This window comes from Episyrphus balteatus, chromosome 2 (genome assembly GCF_945859705.1).
Source record: "Episyrphus balteatus chromosome 2, idEpiBalt1.1, whole genome shotgun sequence".
In the NCBI taxonomy this organism is placed as follows: domain Eukaryota; kingdom Metazoa; phylum Arthropoda; class Insecta; order Diptera; family Syrphidae; genus Episyrphus; species Episyrphus balteatus.
In genome coordinates, this window is record NC_079135.1 from 1,132,580 (window position 1) to 1,154,795 (window position 22,216).

The following is a 22,216-nucleotide window of genomic DNA, read 5'->3' on the forward strand; positions in this document are numbered from 1 at the left end:
ATTTTTTAAATGTTAAATTTGTGCGATTTTTAAATGTAGAAAATTGTTAATTCTTTTGTTAAATGCAGAAAATTTTTATTTACAATACATTTTTTTATTGCAAAATATTTTTGGTTGCAATCAATTTTTTTATGTACATACATATTATTTGTTTTTATTTGCATTAAATAATTTTTTTTAATTTGTAAGCAATTGCATACAAAAATATGTTTTTTAAACCCTTGTTTTTAGTTAAGTTTTAGTTTATATTTATGTTTTTCTCTCCAAAACTGTCAAAACTTTTTTAACGATAATTTGAATATTTGTAAATTCGAAGCATAGTCATTAGTCATGTACCTATTAGACCTGACCTTCAACCAGTTTATTTTTTTTTCTTAGTAGGAGTGTAATTTAGTCAATATTGAATATTATTTGTATAGAATAAATTTCAAATTTAAGCGGTCACTGGGGCGTATGTGGAACATTTTATTTCATACGAAAAATGGAACGGTTAATATAAGAACACGACTGAAGAATGGTTTTATATACTTCTACCTAGGCACCTCACTCCTGCAAAACTTTAATATATATGAAAATTCAGTGACAAAAAACAAGCTCATTAAGTTTGTCATGAGAAAAAATATTCCATGGTAAATATAATTACACTTTTTTTTATTTTTGAATCTCATAGTTTGTATAATACATAATATTTGAATCCAATCCATTAAGAAAAATGAATAGTTTTTCCATGTGACGCAACTGTACCATTCAAAATGGGTCTTTCTTTCTTAAAAAAAAAAAAAAAAATTTAACCCAAAATATTTTGATGCGCTTAATTTGTTATTTTTCCCATTGTATATAAAACGTCCTTACAAACTTCCATCAATACCACTTATGTACATTAGACTGATTAAAAAAAAAAATGTTTTTTTTGTTCAAAGCATTGTTGAAAATATTGTTGGAAATGACGAAAAAAAATACTGTAAAAGTTTCAGCCCTTAATGTTAACATTACCGCCGCATCGCAGATTTCTATTTCCCATACGATTTGTAGGGGAAAGATTGTGTATTTGTGTTTAGAATTTTTTATTTATTCCCGCGTTTCGAAGTTATTCAACTTTAAAATATAAAAAGTAATTTTTTCTCATTTTTTTACGATTTTTTGACGAAATTTTTAGGTTTTTTCAAAAAATTTGGTAAAATTTTCGAATATTTGTATTCTATGTTGTGTTTTGGTTTCACAGATCCTTTTATATAACTCTCAAACCCCTAATACTATCATATTAGATTTCTTCAATAAATTCGAAATAAATTCATTTTTTCAACTAAAAATTATTTAAATTAATTTTTCGCGTCCGTTTTTTTTTAATTTTATAAATGCAACTTTGTAGAGCGTTCAATTTTTTTTTTGAATCAGTCTAATGTACATATTTTTAAAGATAAATTGTTAATATGCTGACTCTTCAAACATGAAGAAGCAGTTCTTTCCATTTTGACAAAAGCTTATGCGAATTTATGCTTATTATAGTAGGGCCTTAACGCTCAAAAGACTGTTAAAATATCCATTAAAATATTAGAATAAACCCATATGAAACATTTCGAACGACCAATATTAATATTTTTTATTAAAGTCTGTTATCAACTTTAAGAGTTTAAATTTAAACAGTCACGGTGGCGTATGAGTAACCTTTTTGCGATGGGAAAGTTTTTCTATCTTTTAAAAAACTATAAAGACTCCTTTATAATATTTTTAAAGTTTTGTACAAAGTATCACTTAACTAAACCTAATTTTAAATTTAAGAAAATTATATATTTAACTATTATACTAAGGTTAATACTCACACAATAAATTGTTGTTTCCCCATCTGATCATACGCATTGACTTCACTATCCGAAATGTCCACCCAATCATCACTATTCTCACTTGATGTGATGTATGAATGTGAATAATTGTGACTCCCACCGCCACCAGCAAGTAATCCATTTACCATCGATACTTCATAAAGACTATTCGTCTTATGATCCGATGAAATAGTTGAACTTGATTCGGCATTACCCAAAATGGAACGTCTTCGATAGTTGTTAATACTCTCATAGCCATTCGATGTTAGCGAAACTGTATCAGCACACTTGTAGTCCTTTTCTCTCGCAGACTTAACCGATTCATAACAATGTGGACTGCTTTTGATGGTATCATAAATACTATCCTCGTCGTTAATACTCCCCGAATCACTTGTCCTTGATGATAAGTCATTTGTTGTCAAAACAGTAGTGAATAATTTTTTGGGTATTATTCGTTTTGGATTTGGCAGTTCTGGCAGTTTATCTGTGGTATTTCTTTGTGACTCTGTTGATTCTTTTCTCGGTCTAGGTGGTGCTGGCGCTTCTGCTGGTGTCTCACATATTTCATATCCATAGTCACTAAATGGCTTTGAATCACTAGATCCATTAATAGATTCATAGTTTTCGGAGGAGTCACTCTTTTTTTCTTCTTGAGCTTGAAGAATCTTTCTCTTATTACAAAAGAGAAATGATTTTTGTGGTTGAATTGGAGTGCTAGAACTAAAGCCTGTAATTGTTTTCGTTTCTGTTGCTATAAACTCGTAAATACTTTCTTCATCAGTTTTATGTTGAACTTGTATTTTGCTTTCACTCTGTTGATCATCTTTAATAACTACTTCTTCGTTTTTCTTAACTTCTTCTTCAACATCGTTAGCAAGTTGAATTTGATCAACTAAACTCGTGTTAATAGCCTCATTTAGTACGGTTTCCTCTGCATTGACATTGACTGGTTCCTCTGGATCATTATGCCCTAAGTCAAATTGCCTCGAGCAAAGTGATTCAATTTTATGATTCACTTCTTCCAATGCATTTAATATCATTTCCTCTGGCAGCACTTCGGAAGAATCTTTTTGAACTTCCGAAACACTATCCGAAGTGTCTTGACAATCTTCAATTAGTTCTGTTTCTATTCGGGAAGTATCTTCGGTTAATTTTGAATCTGTTTCGTTCAAATTTTCTAAAATTTTCGGCTGCTGTTCTCTGGAGTCAGCAGTATCTTCTGAATTACAAGGTTCTTTGTCGAAAATTCCTTCGAAATGAAATTTGGAATCTAAACTATTTTTCACCAGTTTAGAGTTCTTCATACTAGCACCATTGTTTGTATTTAATTTTATTTCAGTCTTTGTTCTTATTCTATTACCTTCTAATAATTCTACTACATTATTCACTCTCAAACTAAAGTCATTCTCTAATCGTTTGGCGCCCGGTTGAAAACCTTTATCATCAGAATTCTTAGTTTCTTCTTGAATTTCTTCTAAAACTACCGATTTCAGTTCGTTTTTAATTTCTTTTCGAGATACAAGTTCCTTCTTTTTACGTAAAACTTGAGCACTCTTTAAAGGTAATTTCGGCTTTTCACTTGTTTTACTTTCAAACGTTTTTATAGCTCGTTGAACAATATTTTTTACCGGCGGACTAGAAGTTATTTCTTTATCATGACTATTTGGCAACACTGTTGTTGTTGGTACCGATGAAGGCTCTATAGTCATTGCATCTGAATTGTCAATAACTTTATAAACGTGACCACCGCGAGAAATAAGAATTCCATTGTTTCGCTTCACTTCGTCCAATATTTTTTTATCTTTTTGTATAATTTCATTAAATTGCTGGGTTAGTTTGGCAACTTTATTGCTAGCATTGGTGCCATTGTAATAAGGCATTTTGCGGGGGGAATGATAGCTTTTCACTTGAGTTTTGAAACTGTATTTGCGAGTGGAATTAACATTTTTTCTACGCGATACTGTCGTCGTTGTTGTCGTTGGAGTTGTCGTCAACGTTGATGTTGTTTCCAAACTACGCAGCGAATTCAAAGAGCAATGTGAACCTTCCTCCGTGTCTTGCGTCTCACTGATGGAATGATTGTGTTCGCCGCTTTTGTTATCGCAAGCGTCGTCGTCGATAACAGCCTGCAACAACGACGACGATGGCACTTGAGGGGTGGCAGGTGTTGCCTCCATCATATGAGGCGTTTTTATTGTATTCATGTTGGTCTTATCATCGTCGTCGTTGGTTTCCTGTGGGAACAGAGGAGATTCCTCTTTTTTCGGAACCATTATGTCGTCGCGACGCATCCACTGTGTTTTATCTACTCCACCCTTAGTGGATCCTATAATTTGAGAGTTATTATTAAAACTTAGACGAAGACTGGAGAGAGCGTGAATTGGTGTGGCAGCAGGACTTGCGCTTTGACATCGATTTTTCTCAAAGGTAGCTGCAGTTTTGTACTTGTAAAAGTTATCTTTCGCCGACCTGTTCGATGATGATGAATTCTCAAGGCTTTCAATAATATTATGAACACTCAAAGCACGTGTAATGTCAGGTGGAGGTGGTTTTTCTTCTTGCAACAGGCAACCGTAGCTTTTGGCAGGAGTGAGAGCTTTGGCAGCTTTTGTGATTCTTGAATTCCAGAGATGTCTTAAATTCTGAACACCTCTTAGTTCAGGTTGACTTGAATTATTATTCTCTTTGTTATTATTGTTATTTTGTTTATTATTAATTTGGTCAGAAGATAAGATAATATTTGGCTTGGAGTTTGGTTTGTCTTCGTTGTTGTTGTTGTTGTTATTGCATGAATTCTTTATCCAACTAAAAATGGGGTTTCCTCTGGTATGTAGTAACCTAGTTTTGGTATATTTGTTGAACTCATTTCCATCATCATTAGCAGCAATTGGTGTTGCTGATAATGGTTTTGTATTCTTGAACATATTTGTGAGTTTTTATTGACGAATTATCAGTCACAAAATGTAATAATAATAATTGGTGATGATGCAAGCTGGTTAATGAACCCCTGTAAATGAGAGAAGGAAAACAATAATACATTAAACTTATGTCTTTAAACATTGTCTTCACTGTATAATGAAGGTGAAAGTTAATTTTGGACGATTGAAGTATTACAATCTTTGAATATTAATTGGTCACCTTCGGTAAGGTCGTCTATAGGCTAGTCGATTATTGTTTTTTTTTTTTTTAATTTTGGCATAATAAAGTATTATACTCTTCTTGGAATACCAATTGATAAAATTTATATACGCTATCGGCAGTAATAATTATTAAATAAAAACAAAAAAAAAATAAACCTCAGCCATTATTATCTGAGATTATATAAAAAAAATTCAATTGTTTACATTGACACATCGTTTTATATTCGTATGCAGGTGGTTTTTAGCTGGCGAATTGTTTTATTTGAATTTCTTTGTGATAAAATGGGGAAAAATGGAGACAGAGACTACAAAAGCGAATGAATCTTTTTTTTTTTTAAGAAAATTTAAATGAAAATATATATTTTTCTTTGATTCAGAACAATGAATTAACACAAAGTCATAATGAGAGATTTCTTTAAGAATTTTTTCCACACATTCCTTCAATGAGGGTCACTTTTTAAAGAAAAGAAAATAATTTAGGTAATCGGATTTTTTCCTGATTTTGTTAATAATTTCGAATTCAAGCTTTTTATAATGGGCCAATAATTTTCATAATGTTGACTTATTTGGAATTTGGAGTTTGGGATGCTTTTTTTTCCAGGAACTAAAGGAACTTTTGAATTAAATGTTTAACAGATCAATAGCAATATATCTCCAGAATTTCTTTCCTTCATTCTATTTGATATACAACAAAACCCTTAATTTTTCAGACCTTAAATTATCCAACCTATAGAGAATTGGACTTGACCCATTATTATTATTCTGAACGCCTCATATTTGAACCCGAAACTGTTGAAAAATTTTACTTTTTTCTTTATGTTTCACTTTATTTTTTATACATAGATCATCAGACATTTTTCTTTGGACTATAAGGGACGACTTGTAGTATGGGAAAAGTGGCTTAAGTCACTCCTAAAAATACGATCAAATCTAGCCTAAAAATAATAATTAAAAGGGGTAAAGTTTATTTGAAAGCGAAATTGCTGTAAATAAACTTCTTTATTGCTCCTTGAGTGATTTTATGAAAGAAATACAATTATATCGTTATAAGAACATTATTATGTAAGTTTTTCTTTAAGCAAAAAGTGACTAAGTCCACTTTCATAATAATGGGCACATATTTGCGATTTTGTTCGAGCGACTATTCAGTATCAAAAATGGATCAAAAGGATTTCAATGCCTGTGAACACACATGCATCGCCTAAAAATTTGAAAATTTTCCCCACATGTGTGTTCCTAGCCCCAGTTTTGATTAAATTTTAGTATGTTGTAGTACAAAACGTGCTGGTCAAAATAATGCAACTTCTAAGTTCGATAAATAATGTATCGTTTGAAGTGTATTGCTTACCCGCTGCTTTTATACTATGTACTAATATGGCACCATCTAAATACAAGTTTGGTGTCCTTTGATTTCGATTGGTATGAGTACAAAAAGCATTCATTTGTAGTAAGGCAACTGAAATGCAGAATTGATACTCCTTCTTACAATTCGATATGTGCTTAAATTGGTTTGTATTCTCTAGAAATAAATTGCACGACTGGGGTCGCACGTACTTGCTCTTATGCTTAAAGTAAATATAATGTTAAAGCTTTTTATTCAAGAAATTTAAAATTTGATATTTTGAAGAAATTTTATAAGTAGTATAAAAAAAATTAAATCTGTTTTTATAATTAATTAAACTCCGTTTTAAATTATCTTAAAACAAAAAACAAATATGCCATTTTATTTCTTGTATAAAAAGGTATTTTTAGAAAAAAATTTTCGAAAATTGTAGGAGCCGTTTTTTAAAAAAATAATTTTTTATGTATACAAATTTTTTAACATTTTTCAAAAAAAAAGTTGGTATGCCATTTTAAAGAAATAATTAATTTACACATAAAAACTAAATTTCAAAATTTTTCATTGATCCGTTTTCAAAAAATTGATTTTTCAAAAAAAATTTTTGAAATATTTTTTAAAAATCCAAAAATGCGTTTTTTGAAAATTTTCTAAATTTTTAATATTATCTTTACTTACACACGTTTGTATAAAAATTTTCATTTAAATCGGGTTAATGTTGTACGAGATATTCAGAAATGAAAAAACCCGTTCTATGACAGGTACCGTTAATAACGGTACAAAAAATAATTATTTTATTTAAAAAGTTGGCTCTTACTACACACAAAAATTTTAATCAAAATCGTTAGAGCCGTTTTTGAAAAAAATTAACTTTTCTATTTCCGTTATATGGCAGGTACCGTTAGTTTTGGTCATAAAAAAAAAATTTCAATTTCCCCTCTAGGGAATCACCAAAAACTGCTAACTACCAAGTTTGAAGAAAATCACTTCACTCGTTTAGGCTGCAGCTCCAGATAGAGACAGACACACAGACAGACATCAGACAGACAGACAGACAGACAGACAGAATTGCCGGACCCACTTTTTTGGCATTCTCCATCATCGTAATGTCATGTAAAATTGTTATCTCGAGTTCGATTTTTTTTACGAATCCTAAACTTGCCCTATAGTACCTATATCGCAAGTAAAAAGACGTTCTGTTCAGTGCTAGTTGTTTGTTCATGATGTTTTTTTCTCATAGAAATAAAAGTTTGAATATTTTTAAATTTTTTGAAATTATGTATGTTTGATGTATTAAGCTTAAGCAAATTTGCATTCCCGTCAAAAAATCGTTTTGTTTTGTTAGCCACTAAAATTTCTTTAGAATGCATAATGTAAATATTTCGCACTACTGTAATTCAATGTCAAAAGTACATAAAACTGCGTGTTGTAATGTTGTTTATATTAAAATGTCTCAAAAACCTGACAGCACAAAAAAAGCAATGTATTCCTTTCCTTTTTTTTCCTTAATTGTATAAATTTCCACTTATCTCTTCGTGAGGAACATTCAATCAAGAGAACCTTGTGATAACTTTTCCCTTGATGGGTTTTCCATCTAAAAATGAATTTAAAATTTGTATTAGATTTTCTAACTACTATTATAATGTACCTTTCTAAATATAATTTCCATTACAATGCAGATCAAAAATTTGTCAGCTAAACAAACAAAATGTGCACATATAATTATGAAATTACACATTATAATGAAAATGGCTCCACAAGTTGAATATATGGATCTGATATGAAGATTATAAATAAAATGTTTGCTAATTTCTAAAAAAAAAATATTAGATTTAACTTTTGCAAAAAAAAGATTATATTGTACAGATTGTGAGTCATTTTCATTACGTCCTTCAGAGATAGATTTAAAGATAAGAGCAGTATCTTTGTTGTTATCGAAAAACAATTTAAAATAAAACACAATTTTATTAATTAAAAGAACTGATATAGAAAACAACAACAAAAAAGTAATGTTTGTATCTGTTTCGTGTTTTTTTAGAAGTGCTTAGTGATAACACGTTTTATCATTCCTAATAGGTTTGCATGGTTCCGGTTTCGAGGGGATACATTCCTAAGAAATCAATCTGCACAAATGTGTCATACAGAGAGATTTTTAATTATTATATTTGGTTACTCATATTGTAAATCAAGTCGAACCAGCTGCTACAATCCAAAACTTTTAGGTTCGAAACAGACACTTTGAAACATTATCCCCTTTAATTGTTTTATCTAACTTTTTCTATCTTCCTTTTGTCACTCTCATAAGTTCTATTTCGACGTTTACAAACATACTCAACTCAATATACATTTGTTGGTCAGAATTATATTATTATTAAATTTATTATAGTTCGTGACAATGACCGTTATCAAAAGAAAATAAAAGTGAAATTTTGTTTTGATCAAGAATAGAATGAATAAATTATATGTAAATTCAAACGATTCATTTTCTAAACGAACCAAAGTTTCAATAAATACTGTTATTCTTTGTCTACTTGAAAAAAAGCGTCAACTCTGCAGAATATATAAAAGTCATGGGAATGATAATGAAAAAAAAAATGAAGGTTAATTGAAGTTAAAAATCAAGTTGTAAGAAGTTATACGAGTATTATTAAAGCATGAAGTTTTGTTTTACCACTTTTTTTTGTGCATTTCTACACTCTATTGATTTCAAAATAATTTTTTCTAGGAAAACCAAAAGAAAAATAAAACAAATATAGTTCAACAAGTGGCATATTATGTAAACCTTTTTAAAAGCATAATGGTGGAAAAAAAAGGAAAACATTCAAAGAGGAAATATCGTGTGAAAAGTAAGTTTATTATCGATTTTTCTTGTAAGTTCTTCATCTGGAGGTCTACTGACTTAAAGCTTAATCGCATTAAACACACGTCAAATGTGTTCCAGTTATTTTCGATTTCTCTTAAGCTAACGAAGCAAATAAACAAATTGACATTATTTTATAGTTGGTCAGTTTGAAATATCTGACGGCCGGCTATGTAATCATTACCAAATTATTTTTTTCTTACAGAAGGACACTTAAATAAGCAAGGATATGTCTTAAGCAATTAACTGATGAGAATTAAAGACTGGAATTCGCTAGATTTACATAATAATATAGGATTTAAATAATGTCAACAAATTTTAATGTGATTTCTTGTTTCGCTCTTGTTTTCGAAAATTGATTATGTTTCAAATCTATTTTGGGTATTCTATGCACGTGCAATTTGAAAAATGGTGTCTAGGTATTACACTTTACTTTTAGAAATTTACATTATCATTGAAATTTTACAAATGTCTACAATTAAAACTGGTGGGATACTTGTACAATTAATTTACAGTTTCTTTTTCAAATTCTACCCATTAGATCCATTAGTAGAATTTGTTTATTAAACTGTGCAAAGAAAAATATGTCAATTTTACTATTTTTGGAAATAGACGGTATTTTTCCGTCACGGGTGGTAAAAAAAAAATAGTCTTGAGACAGAGTTAAAATAAGAACGACCACAAGAAAAAGCAGTACTTTTGACCGGACCTACCTATCATAATGTATTTTGACGCACTGAATCTGAGTCTGAAGTCAATTACACCTTCAAACTTGTGAGTAAATAGCAAAAAACTTTAAAAATTTTCACGTTTTCTTCCAGTTTACTTAAAACAGAATATTTGTATCCATTTCTAGGTATATTCAAGTACTAGAAAAAAAAAAAAAACACTTTAAAAAAAACTATAATTTGAAGCCTGCAAAATTTCCATATAAATGTAAATCATCTTTTCATAATTACAATTTAGAAAAAAAAAATAGTAAAAGAATGAAAGATGAGTTTAAACTTTCTAATGAAGTTAATTGATGATAACAACACCGAAGGCACTAAATAACTATTGGCTAACAACATTTGAAAGCATATTTAAATTTTCATTCAAATACATAATCGTAAGTGACTATTTTAATAGGTCATCGTGCAATCTTTGTATATAATATCCTTAAGCTAAGTACCTTGGCTTACCACGATCAACACGTGTACTTAATGCTTTTATTCCATAATTAATTAAACCAGGGAGCTAAAACTACAATTTGATTAACTTGCTTGAAAGAAATGTTTTGCATGCGAAAACAATTAAATTGAATTTTCCGCCTTTCTGAATATTATGTTAGGATCGAATTGCAGTTTATGTGTTACGTTAAGTAGGAGATATTCACAACACTTTGTACACTGAAGATAGTACAATATTATATGCACAAACGTTTTTCTCACGTTTAACTGTAAACTATTAAAATCTTCGTTAAAGAAATGTTAACTGAATTTCCGTACAAAAAAAAAAAAAAAAAAACTCAAATACAAAAATGAGTTACCTACTTTTAAGAAAAAGACGCGACAAAATCGAAATGACTTAATATTTTTGATATTAAATGATAAACATTTACACACACGGCAGCTATAAAATGAAGCTTCCATTAATCTTAAAAATTATAAAAAGTTTTAGAAATTGTCAGATTACCCGCATAAATGAAACAATTAGAATCTATCAAAATACAGCTTTTTTAAACGACTGGGTAGCACAAACTTGCTTTAAGAGTTCAAGTTTTTTGAAACTTTGTATGCCTCTTTTAAAATTTGGTAAGTGTAAAATATGAAAAAAAAAATATTACATAAAATTCGTTTTTGAATGAAAAAAAAAAAAAAAAACAATTTCTTAAACGAATTTGAGCTCCATATAAAAAGTATGCAATTTCATTAAGATGTATTTTAAGAAAAAATCTCGTTAGAACCGGTTTTTTAAAAAACTCATTTTTGTAGACAAATTTTTGAAAAATAAAAAAATTCAACAAAAAAGTTGGTATATATACTTCTATTCCAAACCAAAATTTCATAAAAATTCAGTGTCCCATTTCACAAAACAAAGTTAATTTTTTTTTTATGAAATCCAAAAATTAATTTTTCGATTTATGTTTAAACTGTAAAAATGCTTTTGTTTAAAATTTTTGTTGAGATTGAATTTGTTGTTTGGAAGAAGTTCAGATTTGAAATAAAGAATGGAATGAACTATGAATCTTACCGTTAATAATGGTTTTTGAAAAAAAAAAAAAATCATCAAAAGATAGTACTTGTCTTAAAACTTGTCGTTTTAAAAAATTCAAATAAAAAAGGCAGATTTGTATGTACGTGACGTTGCACAGTGGGGAAAAGGCGGAAAAAACCCAACTTTCGGAAGTACGATTTATTTTGATACTGCACGTGTTTCTAACAGTAAATTAGTTGAAGAATCAGAAAATGGAAACTGTTTTTCAAAAAAAAAAATTGTGGGCCTGGAGATTATCGCTCAAAATTGAAAAATAGTGAAAACTGATAAAAATACAAGTAGTTTCAAAATGATCTACCTACCGTATAATTTCAAGGTTTGAACCAACTTTTTTTGTAAATAGGCTTAAAAGAAATTGACAAACAATGGTACATTAGTTTAGCGAAAAAGAATTGAATACGATTTTTTTGACAAAAAACATTCCATTTTAGTGACTTTTTATGTTCACATTAAGGTTTTAACTATGTACTTCCTCTGTTTGCCTCTGTTGGCGGATAGGTTTCGTTAGATAGTGTTAAATTTCAGCAATAGTTTTCAGAAAAAATCTCACCCGAACACGTCCGTATTCGGTTTTTATAGCAATTTCAATCTGAAAAAGTTATTCCAAAAAAGCAAAAAAAAAATAAGGCAAACAAAATAAGCAACTATTTTCGCCAGACAAATCTTTCTAAATGTATTTTGGTATGCTGAATCTGAATGTGAAGTCCGTTTTGCGAAACAACCCAAAATTTTTGATAAGATTGCAAAAAAAAATGTTAAACCCATAATTTTAAAGTTTTTCGCAATTTAGTCGCTGTTGGGATCAGGAGTTTGTGTAAATGAAACCTGCATTGCACATTTACCTATTAAAACAAATGTTTTTTTACTAAGCCACTTTTTTGACTTTATTTATAACTATCGGAATCGCAATACAGTAAAACTGGTTATTTGAAGCCTCTCTTATCTTTAGTTCCACTTGTCTCCAAAAAAAGATAGAATGATTTAATGGAATGTTCCGCTAATTGAAGGAAAAGTTTAGGCTTGGTAGCCGTTTATATTTTAGAACTAACCAAGGAAAAAAAAAGTTTCCAAAAAAGTTAAATTTTGAAAAAAATGTTATACCTACTGTTTTTTGATACTTTTCCTTCTTTGAAAATTTTTGATTTTTTTTTTCGATTTATGTAAAATTTAAACGGTATTTATTAATAAAATGTTCAAATAAACTCAAAAGAAATTGATTTTTCTAGTAAAAAAGTGATTGGAAGTAAGTCATTTACAGCAGCAAAAACTTGATTTCAGATTTTTTAATATAATTTTTTTCTGAGTGGTCGTGGCAATGGTTGGTCATTGATACAGGTTTGTCTTGCTATTAGCTACCTTTCCTGTAAATTTCATGAAAATTGGTTCATTAGTTTAGTCTTAATTGAGTTTTTTCCGGTCTCCCATACAAGGTGCCCCACTGTGCGTTGGAAAGTGAATTTGGGGTAATTAAAAGGTAAAAAATATTTGTAAAAATATTTTGGTCTTTGAAAAAAAAAAATTGATGTTAATTAACGACACAAATCAATAAAAAATTTCATCTATCAAAGACAAACTCTGGAGCTGTCATAATGCACCAAATAAGCCTAATTAAAATAGGAATTGCTATTTTGATAACACATAAAACGAAATCTATGAACAAAATTCTAAACAAATTTTATTATTCTTTGAAAAACATAATTTTAAAATTAAACACTTAAGTTTTCTTTAATTTACTTTAAAGATTTATGTAGGTGAATTAAAAGCATTTTTAACAAATTGCCATTCTTTGAGATTATATTGTTTATTATTTAAAATTCCAATTTATGAAAAATAAATATAATTATTGTATTAAATATTTCGATACACCTTGATAAAGATCCAACTGAATATACTTTAATTATTAAAAAACAAAGCATTGTATTATCGAAAGAGAAAAGAAAACTTATTCTAGTTAGCACCACTTAAATGACAGGTATGCAAATTAACATCAAAAGTTATTGACCTCCTTCCATAAAAAAGCAAATATATAAATGTTGTTTTATTTACAATTGTGAAAATCGCGTTATAACTATATAACTGCGTATATGTCACACCTCAAAATGGAAAATAAATAAAATAAAAACTTCTCCTTCGTTTGTTGAATTAATGAAAAGCATAGTAACTCTACGAGTATAGTATAAGAAATGACGAATATATCCCTATCCGTTATTAAGGTCAGTCAATCTATGTGTTCTTAAACGAATCATTGTTATGGCTTCTACATTTACATACACACAATCATACAAACAAATAATTATTTATTAATCCAATAATATACAAACACTTTTTTGAATCTTCTGTTGATATAAATTTTTAAATATTTTTGTGTTTTTATTTAAATCCAATTTGAATGAATATTATAGAGATATCACGAATTCTTCCGTTTTTTGATAGGTATTTTTGTTTATATTAATTTCAGGTTTATTTGCATTTTTTTTTTCTTTTGTGTGCTCATGTTCAATAGCAACCACGTAAGTAAAAACCTCGCACAGAACTAACTTATAAATGGTGATTTCTGTCCAAAACAAAACTTATTAAACCAACAACCAAATAAAAAAAAAAACATGTTCAAATACAGGTGTATAGACGACAGGTAATAAAAATGTGGTGCTTTAAGGGTTGCTCATAGAGTAGTGTGCCAAAGGCTATAGCACACCCCAAACGAATTAAGGGGACGAACATAGCAACCCCCATTTGCCCATTCGTTGAATTACTTGGTATTATAGCGACCATCGACAGACAACACAGAAAAATATAAATAAATAGAAAAGCCTTGTTCTACTAATTTCGGCTTTAAGCTATTAACACCAGCACCATCAACAACACACACCTTGAATTATTTTCCGTGTTCGATTCGTGTTATGTATTGGTACATACAGTATTGGGCAATTATTTCACTCTGGAATGGCATCCATATCATTTCTTTCATCATCATCATCACTAACACTTTCCTTCGCTGAAAACATGGCACTCTGAGGAGCACATCATAACGTATCCTTTTTTCGGTCTCACAACGCACTTGCTGCAAAATTTACTATCTCTCATAACATCAAGACCGTACTTTCATAAAGAAAATAAAGAAAGATACAAAAATTGCGCTCAAATAACTGACATTTTTGTGCCAGTCTCTAGTTTGACATCATTTCTAATTCAAAATTATTCACGGAGGTAAGTTCTTTCTCTTCGCTAGCACGAATGAAATGAATATGAAAAAATACCACGGTCACCCGACGACGAGTGTTAGCACGAAACTGACATTCCACAGCGAGCTGGAGACGTTCAAAACAGTGAACTTGCCCAGTTTTCTGACTGTTTTGTTTGCGCTGAGAGATACCAACCAGATACCAACCAATACCTCGATCTATCTACCAAACCAGTGCCACTGCCAGTGATACCACAAAAAACCTGGTTGATACGTAATAAAAATTGTAGGTACTACTCTACTACTTATGGTTGGCAGCGGCATCAGCGGCAGCAGTCAGGGCACTTGGCATATATGAGAAGAGTATGAAATTCTTTGAAGTTGTTTTTTGTTATCACTTTCGCTGGCAAGTTTACGTTGTTCGATTCGAATTCGACTAAAATGAGTGAGTTATACTTTATACCTGTTAACAGGTATGGATGAGAGTAGAATTGAGTGAGTTTTGTTGTGCCAACTTGATTTGATGCACACAAGTGGATGCCATCTCTGGCCGCATGGGGATGAATTTTAATTATGGGTGTTATCATTTAACAGAAATTTTGTACCTTTTTTTTTTATTGATTTGTTGTTGAAATTATAACAAAATCACACTCATCTAGGTTTAATCATATTGAGTTACTCAATCGCTAACCTTCAAATAACCTTTGACTGATTATTAATTGAAAATAAGTTCAAAAACTAAAATTCGAGTTAAGTTCTAAAAAGTATAAAACAAGAAAATATTACTATCGGAAATGAGTGGTCATATGCCACTTATTACTCTTAGAGTGCATTTTTTGTTTGGGTAGGCAATTTTACATGAATTTATCGTAGCCTATAACTAGCGGACGAGAAAGATGTTTACAATGATACCTCATTTGTCAAATTTCGATAAGTAGTTTAGAAGTTGGCTTGGAAGAGATGAGCAGACCTACATACCGGTCAAATTCATAATGCAGTATATTTCTGAAGCTGAACTAAACAAAATATGCTATAGCTGCCACTTCATATCCCAGCAATGGTTTTGTTTATGCATCGAGTTTAAATATAGGTTATACGCACAAATTAAGGTAATGTTCTTTTCGTGAACATTGGCACAGAGTTGCCTTTACACTTATGTTATAACATAGGGTTGCCACGATTTTAAAATTTTTTTCTTCATGTTGATCAACATAAAATTCGATAGAAGGATAAAACGTAAAATTTGCTATGTACATATGTAGGTGACCTCGAGACAAGAAACAAAATTGTTCTGAGAAAGAGGTCTATTTGCCTCGTAGGAGAAAGGGGCAATTTTCTTAAAAGTAACTCGAACAAATTTTTTTTTAAATAATGATGATACCTTTTAAGAAAGCTAAGTACATACATAACTTCTTGTTTATTAATAAATAGTTATTGAATAAATGAATTTTAAACACAAAATTTCAAAAATTTACTTTTTTTAATAAATAATTAAAAATAGCTTCCAAAAAAGGAATGCCAACGCTACCACATTTTCCTTACATCGACCAAAATCAAATTTTGCGCTGAAAAAGGTCCTTGTATGGTAGTATATTTGATTATATTATTTTACAAATTCGAATTTAGTACTCCCCTTGGCAGGAGAGAAAACGAAACAAAGTATTTTTATAATAATTTTTGTATCTTTTTAACATCAAACTTGCTAACTGGCAAAGCGTTTATACGCAACTATTATAGTATTAATTTTCAGTCTCGAATGCTAGTTAGTTTTTTTTCAATTTCTTTAGAGTTTTGATGATATTTGGCAACACTTTGTCTCCAGTTAAGGTTGAACTCCAGAACAGAATTAGAAAAAGAAATATTTAGTTTAAATAATATTTAAGTCCTTCATACACATAAATGGCAAATGTTTTAATTTTATTTTCTTTCGTATTATCAATAAGATCCTTAAATTAATTCAATCTCATGGTGAAAAATTATTTAAAAGAAAATTCGAATCGTTTAGTCAACATAAATTAAAAAATCAACATTACAATAAAAATTTTATTTACATTTTAATTATTAAATGAATTAAATAGTAAATGAAATGAAATAGAAATGTGTAAATAATGTTGAAATATTTATTATTTTACCTTTTTGTTTTGCTTCTTTAATTCCATTAAAAACGCAATTTTTATTGTATCGATATATTTCAAAGGGCTTTTTTGCCTCATCATCAGGATCTAGTAATAAAAACATGCGTTTAATACTAAAATACATTAATAAATTTATAGTTTTACCTACCAAAAATACTAACAATAAATTAATGATTTAATTCGTATCTCTTTTCTTATAAAAATTATACAAATTAAATTTTAACACACATTTGTTTTGATATAAAAATTTTTTTTATTCGGCCCATCCAACTCAAATGAAATACAATATGGTGAAAAGCTTCATTCGGAAAGTATTTTCTTATAGCCATAAGACCTTTTTTAACCAAAACATAATAAGGATAAAAAGCATATTGAGAAAAAACAACTATCCAGAAAACATTATAAAAAAACTTATTTCATCAGTTAAAAATGAAAATTTGCAAGCCAAAATTATTTCACCACAAAGATTTGACCAGAGCAACTACTGTTTTTTATCTAATAATAATGATCGAACAAAAGATATTAATAATAAAATTTATTCAACAATGACGTATGTGCCAAAACTAAGTGAGTCCCTAGCTAAAGTGTGCCAATATTTTGTACCAGATGTTAAACCGGCAATGAAACCAACAGAACCAATATCAAAATTTTTCTTAAATACTAAACAAACAATTAATAAAACAGAAAATAGTGGATTAGTTTACTCGGTAAAATGCAATAATTGTGAAAAAGTTTATATAGGTGAAACAATTCAAAAAATGGGAACAAGAATGAGCCAACATAAGAACGAATGCGATAAAATTATTCAAGGGTCAATCAACAAAAACTTCGCTGCTTTGGCTGATCATGCCAGAGAAAGTGGACATTCTTTTGATTTCGATGGAAGCAAAATTTTAAAGTTAGAAAGAAATAAATTTAAGTTGCAAATACACGAGGTAAACCATTAAAATTATAAAAAATGAACAAATTGTTTGTAATTATAAAATTGATAAACGTGATTACACAAATACATACTACAATTTAATAGTCGATGCCAATTTAAGAAACAGTTAAATTCAAAATTTTTAAGATATTTTTGTACTTTAAATACTTCTATAAAATTTGTTTAATGTTTTAAAAAAATTTTTATATCAAAACAAATGTCTGTTAAAATTTAATTTGTATAATTTTTATAAGAAAAGAGATACGAATTAAATCATTAATTTATTGTTAGTATTTTTGGTAGGTAAAACTATAAATTTATTAATGTATTTTAGTATTAGTCGCATGTTTTTATTACTAGATCCTGATGATGAGGCAAAAAGGCCCTCGAAATATATCGATACAATAAAAATAAAAATTGCGTTTTTAATGGAATTAAAGAAGCAAAACAAAAAGGTAAAATTTGTTGGAAAGAATTCTTAATATTTAATCCAGCAATACAAAAAAACGAAATATATACTTAAAATATTTATTTCTAATTGCTTATACTGTAAGCTATTTGACATAACGTAAGCAGCTGTGTTTACAGTCATTGACATTGAATCAAGAACTTAGCAATAAATACAAAACGAGTAGTAAGTAAGTAGGTATATCAACCTACTATATCGCACTATTCATTTTATAGATTGACATATGAATACGAGTAATGCAATTTTTGTTAGAACTTGTGTAACACTGAATTTGCATGTCATGGTCAAAGTTACTATTTTTTGATGGTCATAATGTTTATTTTGTTTGGGGATTGGATCTCAAGGATTAGGTTATTTTATTAGATCAAACATTTTTATTTGCGAAGCATTCTCTTAGATATCGTTGTAGATATGTTCTTGTTCATATTTTGAATTTGTTTTATTCAGATATGAGAATTCAAATAGTAATTTGTTGTTCGTGTCAAACAAAAACCGAGGTCTTTATCAGAACCAACATTAGGATAATTTTTTTTATATTGGAAAATGAGCCTAAAAAGGTCAATCAATTTTTGAATCGATTGATTTGGGCTTGTACATCCCAGATTTTTGCAGTCTGACCTGTTTCATATTGAGATTTGCAATGAACTATGGGAACAAGTGTTGACTTTCTGACGTCACCCAAAATATTATGGGGACGACCACATGACAACTTTTAAATAGTTTTTGACGTCATTTTTACTCCAGAGAGTTAACTGATTGCGATGACCGTGTAGTTCTATCTTATCTAAATATTTATTTTTTACTTCGTTGGTACATTTATTGTATTATGTATTGTTTGCCATCATTGCTGCAATTGAATTTTTAAAGGACTGACACAAATTTGTCAAACTTGAAATTAAAAGAAAGTTTTTGAAAGAAAGCACAACATTTCTTTTTGAATTAGAAATGGTCAGCTTTCAGTAAATAGATAACGGAAACGGGCAAAATGTTAAACCATCACACATGAGGTCTGTTTAATGAAAAACTCTAGGACAGAACAGATCAGAGCAGTACAAGTTTGTTAATACTGTCAGAACAAGAAAGAACAGAAAAGTTAAACTTCGTATTCAACAAGATTGACTGTTGTCTATATCAGTTGCAAAATTTTTAATTCAAAAATCATTTCTTGAAATGATTTTTTACTAAAATAAATGATATACTAGCACTTTTAATATTTCCGTAATTTTAATTTTGTTATCAATCAAAAACTAGTAGGAAATTTTTAAAATCTTATATTCTCTTATTGTTTTTTCACAATCAAACAAACAGCTGACAATTGACACTTTTCACTCACTTGCTCTACCCCAAAAGTAGGAGCAGAAAAACTTGAACTTTTCTGTGCTGAACAAATTCATGAAACATAAAATGACAGATTGTAGAACAATTTGGGCCTTGTTTTTTTCATGAAACACAAAGACTTGTACTTTTCAAATCTTTTCTGTTCTTTTCTGTGCGGATCAGATTCATTAAACAGACGTTAATTAAATTTTTCTGTCAAAAGTGAAACGAAATTTAAACGAAACTGACATGGACACCGCAAAAGTGGTAAATTTTTTATAAAAACTAATTTAAACGACACGCATGCAGACGGGGACATTTTTGAAGCTATACTTCTTATCTGTGTTTCAATCAGAGTGATTCACTGTCAAAATGACATTTACCTATATAAACTAATGCCTACTTTTCACGAGTCGATTTTTGCCGTGCGGCGAAGCTTTTCGACTCGTGTGAACGTAAGCCGCAGAAAACTAAAGTGACAATCGCCATAGAAAAATCCTACTCGACTTAAACCGTGCGACATATCTTGCGGCTAAAATTAACTCGTGAAAAGTCGGCATAACCAAGCTATTATATCATATTTGGGGTATTCATGAAACGGTGTAAACTCTGGGTAAACGTTGTAAATGTGTCAAAATTTTGTATGGGTTTGACAGCTCGTTAACCACATTTACCATTTTACCAGGTTTACACCGTTGCATGAATAGTCCTATTTTGTTGGTGTTGTTTTAATAAAAGTGAATTTCTGTGAGTGAGAAGTAAGTATGTAAAACTTTAATAGCGTGTACATGTGTATGTACACTTTCCTTCTTTTTTTTTTTTGCTATTCCACACAAAAAATGCAGATAAGGTTAGAAAACAAAAACCCAAATAATATCTTGAATGCAAGAAACTCTGGTGATAAAAAATTTACTTGAAAAAGTTATTTTTAAAGTTGAAATTTATGTATAATTCATTTAAAAGTAAATTGTTTGTCATAAAACATTACTTTTAATAGTTACGTATTTCTGTCAGCAATAACCGGTTTTTATGCATTTTAATTTAATTAAAACAAACAAATGCCTACATTCTAATTTTAATTATTCCTTTCATTTTTAGCTTCGTTTTCGAAAATAAATATAAAAACTTAATTGAATTGCATTACAGTTATGGTTATCTTCTAGCATCATCACAATTCTCTTAAAATACAAAAAAAAAAGAAACAAAAGTTAACTAATAAGGCTTTGTATATAATTAACAGCCTCCTCAGACTTGCACAAAGCGCAATTGCATATTGCAAACTTTTCACCCCACTTGAATTAAATTGAGACGATAAACACATTATGGCTGCTTTGCCATAATAATAATTATATCAATGGATACGACAATAAAGTGAGTAGAAAAGATAAGTTAAGAATCCATAATCGAGCGTTTGCATTCGTCACACCCGCACCCATCTCACTGTCACAAACAAGATTAACAGTATCAATGACCTCTTTTTTTTTGTGTTCAGATTTTCCCGCCACGTAATATTATTGTGTTCTATTCAAGAAACTAACATGGAAATTACTTACATCACAAAAACAATATACCTTCAATCTCAAATCTCAAACTCAATGTCATTAAAATATAATTCCAGTGCAATTATGTCGCAGTATCTTGATTTATTCCACGACAATAGTTGTTTTTGTTGTGTTTTTGCAGTGCAAACTAATAATATTATGCTGATAATTCATTCACTCGAGTGTAATATGTTGTCTCAGATTACTCTTGTATTCTTCTGAGAAAAGAAAAAAAAAATTATAAATCTGGAAACACAATACCGCAAGTATGAATCATTTGTTGGACAACATTGTTGTTGTTGTTGGTCCGGGTCCCTATATGACTTACAGAGGCAAAGTAAAAAAAAAATATATTTCCTTACTTTCTATCTGAGTTTAAAAAAAAAACTAAAAATAAAAATAAGTTCCACTGTCACGTCGTCAGTTTTAGTAACTTACATTTTGAAAAAAATTTAAAAAAAATCTTTAGACGCGTGTTTATCGAATGAATTCTCAAAAAAGCGTGACTCTTATCCAATAAACAATATCACTTTGTTCCACTTAATCGTTGCACAAAGGTAGTATAATTCTGATTTGAATATTTCTTTATTTTTGTATTTATGGTTGATCAATTTGAATCAGCACTTCAATCAGAGGAGATGTATGTATTTAATAAAAACCGGAAAAAAAAATGATGAACTTATGAGAGGAAACATTAATTGACATCGATTAAGGGCACCAAGAACAACAATTAAACCCCGTTCAACTTATAAGTTTGTTGTTATTTTGCTTATTTCTTATTTCTTTTTTACATAAAAGTAGAAACCAACAACATGGTAAAATACTTCAAGCACTCACGACCGCGATCAATCTGAGACTGCTGAGACTGTCTTGAAAATAAAGCAAACTAAAGGAGATAGGAACTTGGTTGCCACATTGGTAAATGCTCTGTTGGAAAAGCTTCCTGATTTAAATGGTTGATAAGTCGTGACGAGGCAGCAATTAATTCATCAAAAATAAATATAAATAACTCGTGTGTGTTTTTAATATTTTACAATAGGGTCTGAAACAATAAAAAATTCAATCGATTTTACACTTCGTCTCTTATAGTTCGCGTTAATTTTTTTCTAGAATAATTTACTAAAAAATTTCGAATCGGGAAGCGAAGAATTTTCTTAAAACCGACTTTATCAATAGAATCAAGTTTGGGGTAATAATATAGTACACAAAAGACAGTTCACAAAAATACTCAAGTGC

At 29.4% G+C, this 22,216-nt stretch overlaps 1 protein-coding gene across 2 annotated transcripts in view; it reads right to left on the minus strand.

Moving 5' to 3' along the window:
• Window positions 1-21,621, minus strand: part of LOC129912497 (putative mediator of RNA polymerase II transcription subunit 26) — a 31,313-nt gene extending 9,692 nt beyond the window's left edge. Inside the window, exons 1-2 of one of the 2 annotated variants that reach the window (XM_055990763.1) lie at window positions 21,419-21,621; window positions 1,821-4,827 (exon numbers count right to left, since the gene is read on the minus strand). In XM_055990763.1, coding sequence (XP_055846738.1) covers window positions 1,821-4,744 — 2,924 coding nt within the window. In that variant the 5' untranslated portion in view covers window positions 4,745-4,827; window positions 21,419-21,621. Of the gene's footprint in view, window positions 1-1,820; window positions 4,828-14,284; window positions 15,095-21,418 lie in introns of those variants that run through there. The other variant, XM_055990762.1, reaches the window with a different exon arrangement.
• Between the last annotated feature and the right edge of the window lie 595 nt (window positions 21,622-22,216).